General features: G+C 45.7%; 2 protein-coding genes across 2 annotated transcripts in view; one reads left to right on the forward strand and one right to left on the reverse strand.

Annotated features, from left to right (window-relative positions):
- Nucleotides 1–74: 74 nt before the first annotated feature.
- Nucleotides 75–14321, reverse strand: part of stau (double-stranded RNA-binding protein Staufen) — an 81933-nt gene continuing 67686 nt past the window's right edge. Inside the window, exons 5-6 of the mRNA XM_065230403.1 lie at nucleotides 3374–3624; nucleotides 75–3308 (exon numbers count right to left, since the gene is read on the reverse strand). Coding sequence (XP_065086475.1) covers nucleotides 3045–3308; nucleotides 3374–3624 — 515 coding nt within the window. The 3' untranslated portion in view covers nucleotides 75–3044. The remainder of the gene's footprint in view (nucleotides 3309–3373; nucleotides 3625–14321) is intronic.
- On the forward strand, nucleotides 4418–8941 carry LOC135708519 (uncharacterized protein K02A2.6-like). Its single transcript, XM_065230630.1, has one exon. The coding sequence runs from the start codon at nucleotides 4418–4420 to the stop codon at nucleotides 8939–8941; it is 4524 nt and encodes a 1507-aa protein (XP_065086702.1).

Consider the following 14321-nt stretch of genomic DNA (forward strand, 5'->3'; position numbering starts at 1 on the left):
TTGTAAATAATTTTGAAACAACATTTCCTTTCTAAAACATCAAACAAATTTCCTACCGTGTGTTTCCGAGTGTGTTTTTGCATGAGGGTTTCAGTATTGTTTGTTTTGTTTTGCTTTGTATGCACGTATAAAAATCATTCGATAATTTTGGTTTCAACGGTTGAAACAAAAAAAAAATCTAACATACCGCGACAGAAACAAGCCGGAAAAAGTTTTAATAAGTTAACAACAAAATTTCAATTTTAATCATCGAATGGTTCTTATAGTTTTAATTTTCTCGGGGAGATACATCATTTGGCCGAAAGTCATTTGGCATAAAGTCAGTTGGCATTCAGAAAAGGAGAGTTCTATTACTTTCTCCATTTATGCCAAATGACCGTTATATCAAATGACTGTTGAGATTACAGCCATTGAACGTAAAAAATAATGTATAATTCAGCCTGTCAAAATGAGTTAACAGTTAACTCTCAAGGGTCATTTGGCATGTAGAGCGTGGCTGAATTTTTAAGGTCAAATGCTTCTTTATGCCAAATGACCTTATTACAAATGACTTTCTGCCAAACGGGCTATCCCAGTCTTTTTTGACTGACTGACCTCTTGATTGATTGACCAAGTGGGGCGATTGGAAGGTTGCAATTGAACAGCTGACCGAATCAAATAACAGGCCGAATTTTGAATAAATAAATATAAAACGGCGTGGGTCATTTCACCGAATCGTTGAGAAAGAATAAGTTTTCGGCGAAATGACTCATCCTTGAGTCCGATGGTAGTTAAATAACATCCTGCTTTGTTCGGAGTTTTAGCATACCATCGTTTCGATCTCATTCGGCCAATCGGTCCATTCGGGGAAAAAACCGTACAAATGCTCAATCGCCATCCGATCAATCGAGGATCCGCAGTTGCGGAGCTGTATCGGAGGAGATCAACCGTACATTAGAAAATTGCAATGTAAAAAGTAAAAAGTAACTTGCCATTGGTTCAAATTTCCCGTTTCTGTCTTACTTTTGGTTTTGGATGTCTTCTACAGTTGAATATTGCTCCTCATTCTCGTTACGTCTCATCAATTACCATGTGCCTAATTTGCTCTTGATTTCGTCACTGCTGTTAGTTGCTGTTCGATTTTAGTACTAGCTTCTTCTTCTTCTTATTCTTTTTTGTCAAACAAAGAAATGTGTTTCTGCTGGTTGTCCTTTTTGTTTCTTCAACTCGTTATAGCTACAGTTTGCTTGTATTTGTTTTGTTTTGGTTGTTAGTTAGTTTAAATATCCGGGAAAGAATGTATTTTTTATGTTTTTGGCTTTACACAATTACACGATTGTGTAGTGACTTTGTGTCTGTGTGTGTATTCTTTGAATGGGGATGAAAGGGGACATTGACGTATGCTGTGCTATCTCTGGCTGTTATGAACTATTGTTTATTTATTGTGGATTGTAATGTTTGAAAAAGTGAAAAGAAACCTATCTTGTTCTGATCTCTGTTGCTGCGAAATGGTTATGTTTGTGTAGAATAAATACATTTATTGAACTTGTAAACTGTATGTGTGTGGGGTGTGTGAATGTGATTAGTGGACGCTTGTATGAGGGTGGGAGTGTGTAAAGGGGTAGAAATAGTAGTACTGAAAAAATACATTATTTCTTACAGATATATGTATTACTAGTAGAAACACACTTAGCTTAATTGGTGATTAACTTTATGCGTAGGGAAGGCGCTTGTCCAAACTGGCACGTAGTACTAGAACATGTTTGATGGTTCTCACCTAGCCTGAATTTGGCTTAGGTTGGGTCCAAGATCATTGGAACGCACTCTTGGACACACGCCTACTACAAGTAAGGGTTACAGTAAAATCTCGAACGCTGCTTGCTCTATTACAATTTTAAATGATGTGGTACTAGATTTGACGTTTCTGCGACTAGCCCCCAACAATATTCCACTTGAAAAATCGTACTAGAAGATCCGTCATCTTCAGATGTAGTTTTCGACAGAATACCTCGACAGTTTCGCCGCGGATTAATCTAGTACCACAGTTTCAGCGCCTCCTACGCCAGCAGTGAGCCGACACAGCGTCGAAAGTTTATTGTATTCGAGCGCAAACGGCTCGTTCCTTCACTTCCTTTCACCTCTCGTTTTTAACTATGATATTTTATATGAAGGTTTTTAAACAATACACAAACTACGATTAAAACAATATAGCAATATAAAAACGTTATTCAATCGGCTGACTGACTCAATTTACGGTCAGCCAGTGATCAAGAGTAACGGTCAGAACTCGTCGGTATCCATATTATTATGCAGTAGTAGAACGATTATATTGGTATACACCCTTTCTTCTCCCTCTTTCCTCGACCTTATCCAGTGTTGCTCTGCACTCCAATCGCTTAAATCGATTCCATATGATTAAGAACCTTCAATACTTGTAATACTTCTTCCAATTTTTTTCCACCAACAATCCCTTTGCTGTTGCAATTTGCTGTTTTTCGCTGTTTTAGGTAAATGGTAATCAATTGAAAATTTCACTTGTGACACCCGTAACTAGCCACCATCGGTTCAGTGTAGTTACCGTGTCAAAAGCATTTCCGTCCGGTAGACAGAATTCTTTAAAAATACGAATTAATAGAACCTGCCTGAGAGACACGTACTTTCGCTCCAGACAAGTCCTATTAATCGAGCCAGTCGCTCGCAGCGAGCTCCATTCTCTAAAAAAAAACAAGCGCGAATACTTTCAGCGCACTGTTTCTGTTTCTCTGCGTTCAATATGTTTAGTTAATGCATTAGCGCTTTGTTGTCGAAAATCATGAATTTCTAAGAAGATTTACCATTTGCTTTTTATCTGGTTAAATGCATCGTCTTACCCCCGCGTTCGTTCCATTGTGTTGTCTTCAGACAAACTCATGCTTTTCCTTTGTTTCTTTTTCCCCAAGATGGCAGTTTTCATAACCTCAACCGGCGACGGTTTCGAGTAGTTTGGGTCAGCGGAAATCACCGCCAGTGGGCAGTTACTTCCGAAGACATAAACTTCTCAAATTCTTCCCCTTTTCCCCTTCTTATTACTTCTTCAACCCGTTGGTCAGCGGAGGTTTTGACTTACTTTCATCTCCACCTCCGGTAGTAGTAGAATTGCTACTACCCTTGGGCTTGACGTTGTCCAAGCCGATCTTGCTGAGGATTTCCAGCGCTCCGCGGGCTGCCTCGTCGTGCGATTCTTCCAGACTGGCACCACTGCCATGGCACAACTGCGGCGGTTCGGTCGACAGCGTTACCAGCGTGAGATATTCGCCGTGGTTGCCCTTCGGGAAGTCCGAGAACATAACCTGCAAGGACAACAAATAAAATGTTTATATTGGTTCCGAAGTGAAACATCTATTGATCGACTCACATCAAACTTCAACAGCTGGGCCAGATACATGAGCTGCTCCTTCATTCGACCCACGTCCGGATTGGAGGAGGTGGTGGTCGTAGCGGCAGCAGGGTTAGTGCTGGTCGTAGTACTAGGTGAGACATTAGAAGTACTAGAGACGTTAACGGCAGTTGTGACCGCGCTGGCCGAGGTGCTGGATTCAACCGAAACGTTGCTTTCCTGTGACGGTTCCTTAGCTGACGTACCGGAGGCAGGTTTGTTGGCAATGCCTGGAAAGAGACCAATGAGGTTAGATTTTATTATGCTAACCATAACACTGACCTAAGAAGTTGTAGCATTACTTATAACCGTTTGCATTTTTAAGCGAAAAAGACCGAATCTATCTGATCTGAATCGAAGAGTGCTGTGCTTGTAGATGGAAGCTAAAATTTTTCCTCCCGTCAAATTTTTGGATTTTGTATTGTTCCGGATTTTTTTAACAGTAAAGTGATATTGGTTACGAACAGATTCTTGAATTTCCTGAATTGAATTCCACAGTATGCGGATTGTATTGTAGACTACATTTGGGACATTCCGTGCAAGCTCTACCACAAACCGGATTACCCCGTGAAGCGAACCGTCTACAATTGCGACTTCCCCTCTAACAAATCAAGCCTGTTAGGTTCTGTTGCAGACAACGAAAATGGATTAGGCAACACTGCCAGTTGCCCTATCTTTATCGCAGGCCTCACCATAGCTGCCACTCGTGTGAAGCAACAGAAAGAGCAAAACAATAACATTATGTTGTCAAGCAAGTTAGAATGTTTTAGATTGTTTTGTGTCGCGTGACTGTTTTTAGTAGTGCCGTAATAAATTAGTATTTATAGTTACGTGCGCGTTTTATTTCCTGCCCCTGATGACGGGATAAGTGCCACCTTAGTGCGACGGTCCCGCGACATAAAAGTGGCGACGAGTTGTGAGCGATTTGTTGAGTTTTTTTTTCGCGTGTGAAGTTCCCGAAGATAACCCAACATTTCGCCTCCCGCGCGTAAACGGAGGAAAAGAAGACATAGTGCTAGTGTAATGGAAAATAACGGACAAATTCCACGCGATGTCGACCAGCAGCAGCGGTTTCAGAATCAACAGCAGCAGCAGCAACAGCAGCAGTTGAATTTACAGCAGGGAGCCCCGGTCCATCAGCAACAGTCCGTTCCAGCAGCACCCGGACAGCAACAATATGCTCTTCCTCCTCCTCAGCAGCAACAAATGAGTCAGCCGGACCTTGGTCAGATGATGTTTTTGATGCAACAAATGATGACTCAAGTGATTCAAGTGACCCAGCAAAACGAAGCAAACGAGACACGCCGTGAAGCGCGTCATCAGGAGCTCATCCGTACGTTGGCAAAGTCCCGAGAACGACAAGTTGCATACAATCCGGAGCAGATCCTTGACTCATTGGCGAATAACATCAAGGATTTTCGCTACGAACCGGATAGCAACATAACTTTTGCTGCTTGGTACACTCGATACGATGAGCTATTCGAGAAGGACGCAGCTCGATTAGACGATCAAGCGAAAGTGCGACTGCTGCTTCGGAAGCTGGGACCGATTGAACACGAAAGGTACGTGAGTTTCATTCTTCCCAAGCTTCCCAAAGATTTTTCCTTCTCCCAGACGGTCGAGAAGATGAAAAATTTGTTCGGTGCAAAGGAGTCGGTGATCAGTCGGCGATACAGATGTTTGCAGATTTCCCGGTATCCGACCGAAGACCATATTGCGTACGCCTGCCGAGTCAACAAAGCTTGTGTGGAGTTCGAGCTCGGAAAGTTGTCGGAGGAGCAATTTAAGTGCTTGATATACGTGTGCGGGTTGAAATCGGAGAGTGATGCCGAAATTAGGATGCGGCTCCTCTCAAAGATCGAGGAGGTAAATGACGTCACACTAGAGCACCTGTCAAATGAGTGCCAGCGTCTTTTCAACCTCAAGCACGATAACGCTATGATCGAAGCGCCGGTTCCATTCGATCAAGTGAACGCGATCAAGTATAGCAACAGGCAATTTAAAAAGCGTGACTTTGAGTCCCCAAACCAGGCATTGAGCGATAGTGAATGCAAACCAGATTCACCGTGTTGGTTTTGTGGCGGACTACATTATGTTCGCAACTGCGGCTACAAGCAGCACAAGTGTTCCGAATGTGGTCAATTTGGACATCGAGAAGGCTATTGTGGTAGTGCGAACAAAGCACGCCAGCCTACGATGAGGAGAAGGAAGAAGCATTCGGTGGATAGCAAGGTGGTAATCGTCGACGTATGCAGCGTGCAGCAACGACGGAGGTTCGTGCCCGTAAGTATATGCGGGACGTCGATTCAGCTGCAACTCGATACCGCTTCGGACATCACGGTCATCAGCAAGCAAATTTGGGAGAAGATCGGAAGTCCGGAGCTGGTTCCATCGACGGTCAAGGCGAAGACCGCTTCTGGTAATACCTTGCTGCTTGAAGGCGAGTTCGTGTGCAACGTTACCATCGGTGAAACAACACGAAATGGTGTGATTCGAGTGACGGAGAAACCACTGCAGCTTCTCGGATCCGACTTCGTGGACAGCTTCGATCTCTGGTCAGTACCGATGGACAATTTTTGCTGCAATATTTCTGCCTCTCCAGCATCCTTGTCGACTCTCAAGTCAACCTTCCCGAAGGTGTTCAGTTGTAAGCTCGGGTTGTGCATCAAAACGGCCGTTAAGTTCGAACTGAAAACAAGCTGTAAACCCGTGTTTTGTCCCAAACGGCCCGTTGCATATGCAATGTACGATGCCGTTAACCAGGAGTTGGATAGATTGGAGAAGCTGAAGATCATTTCGCCAATCGATTACTCGGAATGGGCTGCTCCTATAGTTGTCGTGCGCAAGGCGAATGGGGCAATTAGGATCTGCGGAGATTACTCGACAGGCTTGAACTCCGCTCTTCAATCGAACCAGTACCCGTTGCCTCTACCGGAAGATATATTTGCCAAGCTAGCGAACTGCCAAGTGTTCAGTCAGATTGATTTTTCGGACGCTTTCATGCAGGTACCGGTCGATGAAAAATTTCGGAGTCTACTTACTATCAACACGCACCGTGGACTCTACCTCTACAACCGCCTTCCGCCGGGTGTGAAAATTGCTCCTGGAGTTTTCCAGCAACTCATCGACACGATGCTAGCTGATCTACCAGGAACATCCGGTTATCTTGATGACGTTGTTGTGGGCGGTGAAAACCAGCAAGAGCACGACCGCAATCTCCGAGCCGTTCTTCAGCGAATTCAAGACTTCGGATTTACGATCAGAGCTGAGAAGTGTTCATTTGGAAAGCGACAAATTCGTTATCTTGGACACATCATCGACGCTAGCGGACTTCGACCGGATCCAGCAAAAGTTGAAGCAATTAGCAAGCTTCCTCCTCCTTCCGACGTATCTGGTGTACGCTCCTTCCTTGGCGCGATTAACTATTATGGAAAGTTCGTGTCTAATATGCGAGCGCTCCGCTATCCCCTTGATAACCTCCTCAAAACAGAATCGAAGTTTGATTGGAATACGGAGTGTCAACAGGCGTTCGACCGATTCAAGCAGATTCTTACTTCGGACCTACTGCTTACACACTTCGATCCGAAGAAGGAGATCATCGTGTCCGCCGATGCTTCATCAGTCGGTCTCGGGGCCACAATCAGCCATAAATTCTCCGATGGCTCCATCAAGGTGGTGCAGCACGCCTCGAGAGCACTCACCAAGGCGGAGCAGAACTATAGTCAGCCTGATAGAGAAGGTCTAGCTATCATCTTCGCAGTTACGAAGTTTCACAAAATGATCTTTGGTCGGCGCTTCCGCCTTCAAACTGACCACGCTCCATTGGTTCGAATCTTCGGCTCCAAGAAAGGTATCCCGGTGTATACGGCTAACCGGTTGCAACGTTTTGCCCTCACGTTACTTCTGTACGACTTTGACATCGAGTACGTTCCGACTGAGAAGTTCGGCCATGCCGACCTACTGTCCCGACTAATAAGCCAACATGCGAAGCCAGAAGAGGATTATATCATCGCTAGCGTTACACTGGAGGAAGATGTCAGGTCAGTAGCCGCGGATTCACTTAATGTTCTTCCCCTTAATTTCAGAGTCGTCGCGCAAAGCACCCAGGCCGATCCACTTCTACGCAAGGTCTACCGGTACATCCAAAACGGCTGGCCGCAATCTAAGCAAGTCGAACCGGAGATCAAACGATTCCACGCCAGACTGGAATCCTTCACCGTAGTGGATGGGTGCATTCTGTTTGCCGAACGACTCGTCATTCCATCGAAACACCAAAAACGATGCTTGGACCAGCTTCATCGAGGCCATCCGGGTATGCAGCGGATGAAAGCGATTGCCAGGAGCTACGTGTACTGGCCGTCACTCGACGAAGACATCGTTGGTTACGTCAAGGCCTGTGCGCAGTGTGCGTCCGTTGCGAAGTCTCCTCCTCATGCTACACCGATGCCGTGGCCGAAAACAGTTGGCCCATGGCAACGCGTTCACATCGATTACGCCGGACCAATCGATGGTGACTACTTCTTAATCGTCGTCGACTCTTACTCCAAATGGCCTGAGATTGTCAAAACGCGCAGCATTACATCGATATCCACAATTGCCATCTTGCGTGGACTCTTCGCTCGACTGGGGATGCCGGTTACACTGGTCTCGGACAACGGAACACAATTCACCAGTGCAGAGTTTGGCAAATTCTGTGTTACGAACGGCATCGAGCACCTCACGACAGCCCCGTTCCATCCACAATCAAACGGACAAGCAGAGCGTTTCGTGGATACATTCAAAAGGGCCGTCAAGAAGATCCGAGAGGGAAGAGGAACAATGGATGAAGCAATCGATACGTTTCTCCTCACGTACAGGAGCACGCCAAATCACTCTGTACCAGAAAACAAGACGCCGTCAGAGGCTATGTTCGGCCGTAAAATCCGAACCAGCCTTGAGTTGTTACGCCCGCCTCCCGCGCCCATGGCAGTTCCAGAAGAGCAGAAAGAACAAAAGCGACGATCATTCAACCGCGACGATGCTGTCTACGCCAAGGTCTACACCAAAAACACCTGGAAATGGGTACCTGGCATAGTTCTCGAGCGAATCGGTAACGTAATGTATAACGTGTGGACCGATGCTCGGATGCTGCGCTCGCACGTCAACCAGTTGCGTAGTCGAAATTCCACGAGTTCGAATGCCAAGTTACCAGTCAGACAAGCCGTGAGCTCACACAGTTCATTTCCGTTGAACGTCCTGATGTCTGCCTGGAACCTACCTCAGTCACCGTCGTCGCTTGCACCGGACGAGCCCGTCCAATCATCATCATCGCAAGCCTCTAGCTCAGCATCAACTACGAATCCGATGACGCCTCAATCATTGCCGCCGTCACCGAGATGTAGTTCACCAGCGACCACGAGTACATCGATGTCGTCAATGTCTTCTACGACAGCAACATCAACTGAGTTCGAGTTAGCAGCTGAAACCGAACCGGTAGAAGTTCTACCTCGGCGCTCTTCCCGTCTTCGAAGGCAGCCTCGATGGTTTGACCCCTACCAGCTCTATTAAGAGGGGAGATGTTGCAGACAACGAAAATGGATTAGGCAACACTGCCAGTTGCCCTATCTTTATCGCAGGCCTCACCATAGCTGCCACTCGTGTGAAGCAACAGAAAGAGCAAAACAATAACATTATGTTGTCAAGCAAGTTAGAATGTTTTAGATTGTTTTGTGTCGCGTGACTGTTTTTAGTAGTGCCGTAATAAATTAGTATTTATAGTTACGTGCGCGTTTTATTTCCTGCCCCTGATGACGGGATAAGTGCCACCTTAGTGCGACGGTCCCGCGACATAAAAGGTTCACTTGGCCAGATTCGGTGAGTTCGTTCCAATTTGTCCTTTATAATATTTTCATACTTAGTTTCCGAGTACTAGCACTAGTGATACTACAAACATTTCAAACTCATTAAATACGCGTCAATCAAGCAATACCGCATGATTGAAAGTTCCAGTACATTATTAATGATTCCCACATTGAAAGCATTGGAGCGGGGCTTATCGTTTACGAAAATAGCTTCGGAATGCTTGCGTTCTTGAAATGGGCTTTTGGATTTGCGATAGAGCTGTCACCTTCTAACTCCCGGATTTAAGCTTCTTGCAATTATTTATATAAAAGATGGTTGCAGGAGGATTCTATCCATAATGCCGATGCCAGTCAGTGGGAGTTAGACTGTAAAAACACACACAAAGACCGAATCTATCTGATATATGAAAATTTACATTGAGAACTATGATCACTTACTAATACCATAGAGGTACTCTAAGACTAGTAGGTCCCGAAGAAACACACTCAACTTTTTGGCTCCCCTATGGTACCATCTTCGGTTCCAAGCTAATCGGTTCACCCCTCGAAACATAGAAAAATCCACTAACCCCTCATTTTATCTGTCAAACTTTCATAGCGAATCAAAACAAACATAGTGTAGTACTAGAATTTTGACTAGAATGGAGTACGTGAATCGTTGGCTAGTCAAGTAGTGAGGCAATTTAAAATCGTTAGTTTCGTATTGATTGTTGCTAATACTGAAGACAACATATCACGAAGACTGACAACTCTTCCGTTTTCTCATACATCCGCTATGAGACTGGCATAATCACGTCATCTGCCGCTCAAAGGTAAATGCTCCGAACGAATGGTATACTGCAACCGCAGAATAAAGGTATGTGTGTTTGCTAATTTTTCTATGCGTTGCTTCCACCTTCGTCGTATGAATTCTGGCAAAGTTGCCAGTCTTCAGTCTTCGCTAATACCTAAAGCAGAGCGTACAATTATTGACTGCCTAGGCTGAGTGTGAAAGCACTGCACTATTCAATCCACTGCTCTGTGCAGACCGTTTGTACCAAACGGTAAAGGACGAGGCAATGAAAGAGCCAACAAAAACATTCAGTCACTCACGAGCAGGCGACGCACACCGCTTGCCTTCGCTCACACAGCATGTAATTGAGTCATTTTTCCATAGAAAATGTACGTTCAGTCATTCAAAACAAATATTGGGTACCATCACGGCATAATAAACGTGTTGATTGAGCTACTGACTGAGTGCTCGGCTGTCAGTGACTCGTTTACCTCTGAATCATTCAGACTCTCACGAGGCAGTGAATGATGAGGCAGATGGCAGTTCATAGTACCTGACGACGACTCGTTGAATTCAAATCTGCGCCGAACGAAGTAACCGTCTCCATTGGTCTCGGTCCTGAGCCAAACGCTTCCAGTCGCCTTGGACGTTCAAGGACCTAATGTCCTCCTCAACTGAACAAAGCCAACGCGTGCTCGGCCTACCCCGAAACCGAGTCCTCTTCAGGGTTCCCTGCTGAATATTGACTTCGCTTGACGCTCTTCCGCCATTCGTGCCACATGCCCAGCCCACTGTAGCCTGCCGTGTTTTATAAGCTTCACAATATCCATGCCGTTATATACTTGGTACAACTCGTGATTCGACGCCGCCAGATGCCATTTTCCAGTTTACCGCCGAGTATTGTTCGCAGCACTTTACGCTCGAAGACACCGAAAGCTCTCCGATCGGCCTCTTTCAATGCCCACGATTCGTGGCCATAAAGGGCTACCGGCAGAATCAACGTCTTGTACAGCGCGAATTTCGTTTTCGTACGCAAGCTGCTACGCAACCCGTAGAAAGCCCTGTTCATTATCGCACGTCACTAAAGTACCAAGATAAACAAATTCGTCCACAACTTTAAATTTTTCGCCATCTAGCACCACTTCACTACCAACACCACTATTGCTCCCACGCTTTCTACCGGCGACCATGTACTTCATTTTGGTAGAATTTATCGTGAGACCAATCCTCGCTGTCTCCCTCTTAAAAAGCACGAACGCCTCTTCCACTGCTCTACGGTCGATTCCGATGATGTCGATGTCGTCCGCAAAACCAAGGAGCATGTGCGACTTTGTGATTATGGTACCGTTCCTCTGCACGCCAGCTCTCTTAAACGCTCCTTCGAGGGCGATGTTGAATAGCAAGTTCGAATGTAAGTGAATGAAGTAAGAAGAAGAAAAAACGATGGCAGTTCATATTCATATCAAAATGACTCAATGAACCTGACTGTTTTGCGCACTGACCCAAAGTAACCATTGGCAATTTATACAGCTGTGCAACGGCTAATACCAGTGTTTGAAACTGATGAGACCCGTTTAAGGCAAGAAGAGCCACTTATTTGGTTAAGTGGTTGCTTGGGTCTAATACTAGTACTAATTGAAATAAAAGTAGTCGTTGGATTACCTGACCTGGTCAGTCCTCTTATTTTTTCGCTGTCATTCCAATTCAAGAGCTCGACAGATCTGAAAGCGAAGTCCTTGCTAGTTGGATTCCTTTCTGATGAATGTCTAGGCATAGTACGGGACAAGGAGACTGCTCGAGAAATGTGGAAGGCACTGGAAGATACATATGCGAAGAAGTCTGTAGCAAGTCAGACCCTGTGCGGAAGCAGTTGGCCAGGCTCCGTATAAAAGAAGGAACTTCAATGCGACATCATTTTCAACAGTTCGATGTATCATACGCCAACTCAAATCCGCAGGCGCGAAGCTCGAAGAGAACGACATGGTATCGCAATTATTTCTCACCCTTCCCGATACCTACGACTCTCTTGTAACGGCTCTAGAGAATATCAACGAGAACGACCTCACATTGGAGACTGTGAAACAGCGGTTAATGGCTGAAGAATCCAAGCGGTCTGATAGGATGGAAGATTCGAGCGAAGACAAGGCAGCAGCGTTTGTTGGAGGCAGAAATAAGAAGCAACGAAAGTTCAACGGAAAGTGTCATCGATGGGGCAAAACTGGCCACATGATTAAAGATTGTCGTGTCAAGATGATCGATGGTAACGTCAACGCAGCGGTTGAAAGCAAAGCAGTTTCGTTCATGGTGAACCAGAAGCAACTGAAGGCGCAGAACAAGCGAACCATCTTCTACGTGAACTCCGGATGTAGCGACCATCTGGTTAACAGTTTACATTGCATGCAGTCGGTCCGGAAGCTCAAACAACCTTTCGTTATTGATGTGGCCAAAGATGGTGTGTCGATTGTTGGGAAATATGCAGGCGAAGTCAAGGGGATTTCCAAAGAAGGTATTCTGTTCCAGATGAAAAATGTAATTTTCGTACCAGAGCTGCGAGGCAACCTGCTATCTGTCAAGAAGATGTCCCAAGCCGGGATTGACGTGTTGTTTACAAGCCGCGACGGAAAACATCAGGCGCTGATGAAGCAAGGTGATGCGGCGATCGGTGTGGCACAGTTGCGAGGAAATCTCTACGAGTTGGAGTTAGATCTGGACGTGGTAGGACCTACAGCAAATCTCTGCGCAGCGGAGGTCAGCAATCTCTGGCATCGTCGTTTGGTTCACGCCAGTCCACGATGAATACGTTAGTTCGACACAATATGGTGGAAGGTCTTGGCCCAAAAGTTGATTCAATTGGATTCTGTGACACATGTGTGCTTGGAAAGCAGTGCAGAGAACCCTTCAACGGAACTCGTGAGCGAGCCAGTCGATTGCTAGAGCGGATACATTCGGATGTGTGCGGACCAATCGATCCGCCGGCTTGGGATGTATCAAGATATTTCGTCTCCTTTTCCTCGTCTTCGTACATTTTCAAGAGTATGAAAAACCATGGTAACCACCCAGTTTGAAAAACGAATTTGCAAGCTAACTGTCGACCAGGGACGTGAGTATTGCTCCGGAGAACAGAAAGCGTACTACAAACGAAAGGGAACTCAAATTCAGGCAACCGTTGCATACTCGCTTCAACAAAACGGCGTGGTTGAACGGTTCAACCGAACCCTAGTAAAAAAGTGAGAACCATGCTTATCGACTCAAATATGCCAAAATTCATGTGGTCTCAGACAGCACTTACTGGAACGTACTTGTTGACCCGGTGTCCTACTGCTGCTCTGTCGGATAATCGTACACTGAGCACTCGACAGGTGCGAAACCTGATCTCTCCAAGCTGCGTATCTTTGGATGTCAAGCGTTTTCGTGGGTTCCAAGCCAGCTGAGAAAGAAGTTGGAAAACAAGAGTCGGGAGGCGGTCATGATTGGCTATGCTTCAAATGGCTACCGCTTATGGGACAGAAAAGCTAGAAAAGTATCCATCTCTCGTGACATCAAGTTCGATGAAGCTTCTTTATCATACGCAAATGAAGAAGATGAAGGTTCGAAGGCAGAGTTGCGACCTATCACAATCACCATCATCAAACAGCTGATGGTAGTAACGCTTTGTTCATTCCTATCAATGTGCTCTCGTCGAAGCTCTCTCCATGACCATCCATCAAGTTGACGAAAGAAGTAAAAAGCAACTGGTGAATGTCGTCTTCTGTTGTGATCCATCACCGATCTGGGCAACGTACTGCAGAAGTCTTCACTGTTTTCGTTGTGCTTTTCATTATCAGCAGCGAGTGTAACGTTTTGCCTGTGAGCAGCGACCATTACTGGTGATTGTTGTTTGCCATGGCTCTAACTCTCACTGCGTGACAAAACGATCTGTCAGCGATAGTCGGTTGATGCCAAGACGAGTGTCACGTGAGTGTCGTGATATTTTGCATCACTGCTCGAAGGTTCCCTTAGTGATTCCCATGCTGTATCCGCCAAAGGGGGACAGTTCGTCGGCCGAACAAGAAGCAGTAGCTGTTATCGAAAGCGAAACCGAAGATGAAATCGATTCGGATACGCAAAGCACCGTTGATCTGGATGAAGAACCAACCGAAGAAGCTCCACCCGAAAACCCTAGGGCGCTCCCTTCCAAACATAGAGGTGATGACTATTCAGAGTCTGACACTAGGCGCAGTGAACGGGAGCGCAGGCTCCCAGGTAAGTTACTTGACTTCTTTACTGGGTTTAGAGCAACATCTGCTGGTAAAATTTCAACTCTCTTAGGTTCCCC

The sequence above is a fragment of the Ochlerotatus camptorhynchus genome, unplaced genomic scaffold (genome assembly GCF_037179485.1).
Source record: "Ochlerotatus camptorhynchus isolate MF236.1 unplaced genomic scaffold, CSIRO-AGI_Acam_v1.1 ptg000330l, whole genome shotgun sequence".
In the NCBI taxonomy this organism is placed as follows: Eukaryota; Metazoa; Arthropoda; class Insecta; order Diptera; family Culicidae; genus Ochlerotatus; species Ochlerotatus camptorhynchus.